The sequence below is a fragment of the Orycteropus afer genome, unplaced genomic scaffold (genome assembly GCF_000298275.1).
Source record: "Orycteropus afer afer isolate SDZICR_OR568_19922 unplaced genomic scaffold, OryAfe1.0 scaffold00476, whole genome shotgun sequence".
NCBI lineage: Eukaryota > Metazoa > Chordata > Mammalia > Tubulidentata > Orycteropodidae > Orycteropus > Orycteropus afer.
Window position 1 is genome coordinate 1,333,003 of NW_006922063.1, and position 3,089 is coordinate 1,336,091.

The 3,089-nt window shown below is 59.0% G+C and overlaps 1 protein-coding gene across 1 annotated transcript in view; it reads left to right on the forward strand.

Moving 5' to 3' along the window:
* The window catches only part of KMT2B (lysine methyltransferase 2B), a 21,829-nt gene that overhangs the window by 934 nt on the left and 17,806 nt on the right, over nt 1–3,089 (forward strand). Inside the window, exons 3-5 of the mRNA XM_007954886.2 lie at nt 4–276; nt 1,371–1,443; nt 1,674–3,089. Coding sequence (XP_007953077.1) covers nt 4–276; nt 1,371–1,443; nt 1,674–3,089 — 1,762 coding nt within the window. The remainder of the gene's footprint in view (nt 1–3; nt 277–1,370; nt 1,444–1,673) is intronic.

The window sequence follows — 3,089 nt, forward strand, 5'->3', positions numbered from 1 at the left end:
GGCGGGGGCCGCGGCGGACGGGGCAGCGGGGCTGAGAGAGTGCGGGTAGCTCTGCGGCGCGGCGGCGGCACGGCAGGGTCGGGCGGAGCCGAGCCCGGGGAGGACACGGCCCTGCTCCGTTTGCTGGGGCTCCGCCGGGGCCTGCGCCGGCTCCGCCGCCTGTGGGCTGGCCCGCGCGTTCAGCGGGGCCGAGGCAGGGGCCGGGGCCGAGGTTGGGGCCTGAGCCGGGGCTGGGTGCCGGAGGAAGAGAGCAGTGACGGGGAGTCCGACGATGAGGTGAGGCAGTCGGAGGTGTCCCCAGCGCGGGGCGGGGCGGAGGCCAGGGGCTTCCAGGGGTCTGGGTGGCCCCGAGGGCTGTTGTGGGGAAGTGGGGTACTCAGGGCCCCATGCAGAGAGAAGGGGTCCTGGAAATAGGAATAGGAGGGGGTGGGCTGCACGGAGCTTTTCGGTGGAAGGGGCCTCTGAAAGTGATAGACAAGCCCTGGCTGCAGCCGGTCACTTGGGCGGAGGCAGGTCCTGCTGAAGGGTCCTGGGCTGATCCTTCTTAATAGTCGGTAAAGCTAGAGCAATAAAGGTTTGAGTGAGGAGGCAGCGGGGATTGCATGCCTAACCACTGGTGGTTGACAGCAGCAGCGTGGACCAAGACCAGGGCTATCTGGGCTCTAACCTGTAGGCTGCCAGCCCGGCCTCATAACCTCTGACATATCCCTGGTTTCACCAGTGCCCTAATTCCCCTTCTGACCTAGGTGGAGAGAAAGTAAACTAGTGGAGGGCTGCCTCCTGGGGCGTGGGTTAAAGGGGCACTAACAACCATGGACTGGAATGATGGCTGAGATGGACACTCTGGTTCAGCTGAGGACTTAATCCCTAACCTCTCAGATAAAGCAGGATGGTGTGGGTTGTATTACTTAAGACCAACTTTTTGTAACCACCTGAAGGGCTCTGATGCATCCTAATACAGTAAATCATTTGGTGCCCTCCGACCCCACCTCTTTTGGGACACTCTTTCCATCTTCATTCAGGTAGAAACTGTGTCCTGAGAAAGCATGCACAGGGGTCCCACTTTTCTCTGAGTTAGAGTATGAGTATAGTGCCTACTGCCTGACCTGAGGAGACTCTGTTCTGTTTCCCATTCTGGGCCAGTGAGCCACTGACAGCTGTGCTGGTGTGGTCTGCCACTGGGAATGGGAATTCAAAATACCCTGTCCCTCTACTTCCTCAACCTTTCAGTCTTTTAATGCCTTTGTAAATAGGCAAGGGTTTGTTAAGGGGGAAGCTGGGGATATTCCTTGATATTTGAGTCCCAGGTGGAATGAAGGCTTTGGCACTGACTGCTGTTTCTCCCCTGCACCCTTGGTCCCCTAAATCAGGAGTTTCAGGGTTTTCATTCAGATGAAGATGTGGCCCCCAGTTCCCTGCGCTCTGCGCTCCGATCCCAGCGAGGTGAGTGATGGGGAAACTCTACCTCTATAGCTTTTCAGGATGTTATCCTTGTTCTTTGTGTCAGCGCTTCCCTGTTAAACTAGAGTCTCCATCAGTCACCAAGTATGTTCTGTGTTCAAAGCTCAAGCTAGCTTGGGCTGTGGGGGAAACAAGTAAGACTTAGCCCCTGTCCTCCTGAAGTACCAGGAGAGCCAGCTTGACCCATCTCCCCACACCTATTCTCCTTTTAGGTCGAGCCCCCCGAGGCCGGGGCCGCAAGCGTAAGACGACCCCCCATCTGCCTCCTCGCCTAGCAGATGTGGCTCCCACCCCCCCAAAGACCCCTGCTCGAAAACGGGGTGAGGAGGGCACAGAACGGATGGTGCAGGCACTGACTGAACTTCTCCGGCGGGCCCAAGCACCTGCAGTCCCCCGGAGCCGGGCATGTGAGCCCTCTACTCCCCGTCGATCTCGGGGACGGCCCCCAGGAAGGCCAGCGGGCCCCTGCAGGAAGAAGCCACCAGCAGTAGTGGTGGCAGAAGCAGCTGTGACAATCCCTAAAGCTGAGCCCCCACCTCTTGTGGTTCCAGTAAAATACCGAACTGGCAGCTGGAAGTGCAAGGAGGGGCCAGGCCCAGGTCCTGGGACCCCTAAACGTGGAGGACAGTCTGGGCGAGGAGGCCGTGGAGGCCGGGGTCGAGGCCGAGGTGGGCTCCCACTTGTGATCAAGTTTGTTTCAAAAGCCAAAAAAGTGAAGATGGGACAATTATCCTTGACATCTGAATCAGGTCAGAATCAAGATCAACATGGAGCAAACTGCCAGGATTCCCCTCAAGGAAGAGTTGGATCTGGTCAAGAAGGAGACCCCTGCTGGAAAAAGCAGGAGCAGAAGCTGGAGGAAGAAGATGAAAAGGACAAGGAGGGAGAAGAGAAGAAAGACAGAGGTGTAACTGAGGAAGAGGTGGCCCTAGCCAAGGAAAAGGAAGAGGCAAAGCTGCTGTCACCACCCCTGACTCCTCCAGCTCCTCCACCCCTCCCACCCACCTCAACATCTCCTCCCCCCCCACTTTGCTCTCCACCATCCCCATTGTCACCCCCACCCCTACCACCCCCTCTTCCATCTCCTGCCATAGAGGAGCAGGAAGAATCTCCTCCTCCCGTAGTCCCAGCTACCTGCTCCAGGAAGAGGGGCCGGCCTCCGCTGACTCCCAGTCAGCGGGCAGAGCGGGAAGCTGCTCGGGCAGGGCCAGAGGGAATCTCCCTTCCCACTCCAACCCCTAGCACCACCACAGGAGGCCCTCCAGAAGACAGTCCCACCGTGGCCCCCAAAAGTACCACCTTCCTGAAGAATATCCGGCAGTTTATCATGCCTGTGGTGAGTGCCCGCTCCTCCCGTGTCATCAAGACACCCCGGCGATTTATGGATGAAGACCCCCCCAGACCCCTAAAGGTGGAGGTCTCACCTATTCTGCGGCCTCCCATTGCCATCACCCCACTGGTCCCTCCGGAACCAGCACCAGCCCCTTCTCCACCACGTGCCCCAACTCCCCCGTCTACCCCAGTCCCACTCCCTGAGAAGAGACGGTCAATCCTAAGGGAACCCACATTTCGCTGGACCTCACTGACCCGGGAGCTGCCGCCACCTCCCCCTGCCCCTCCTCCAGCCC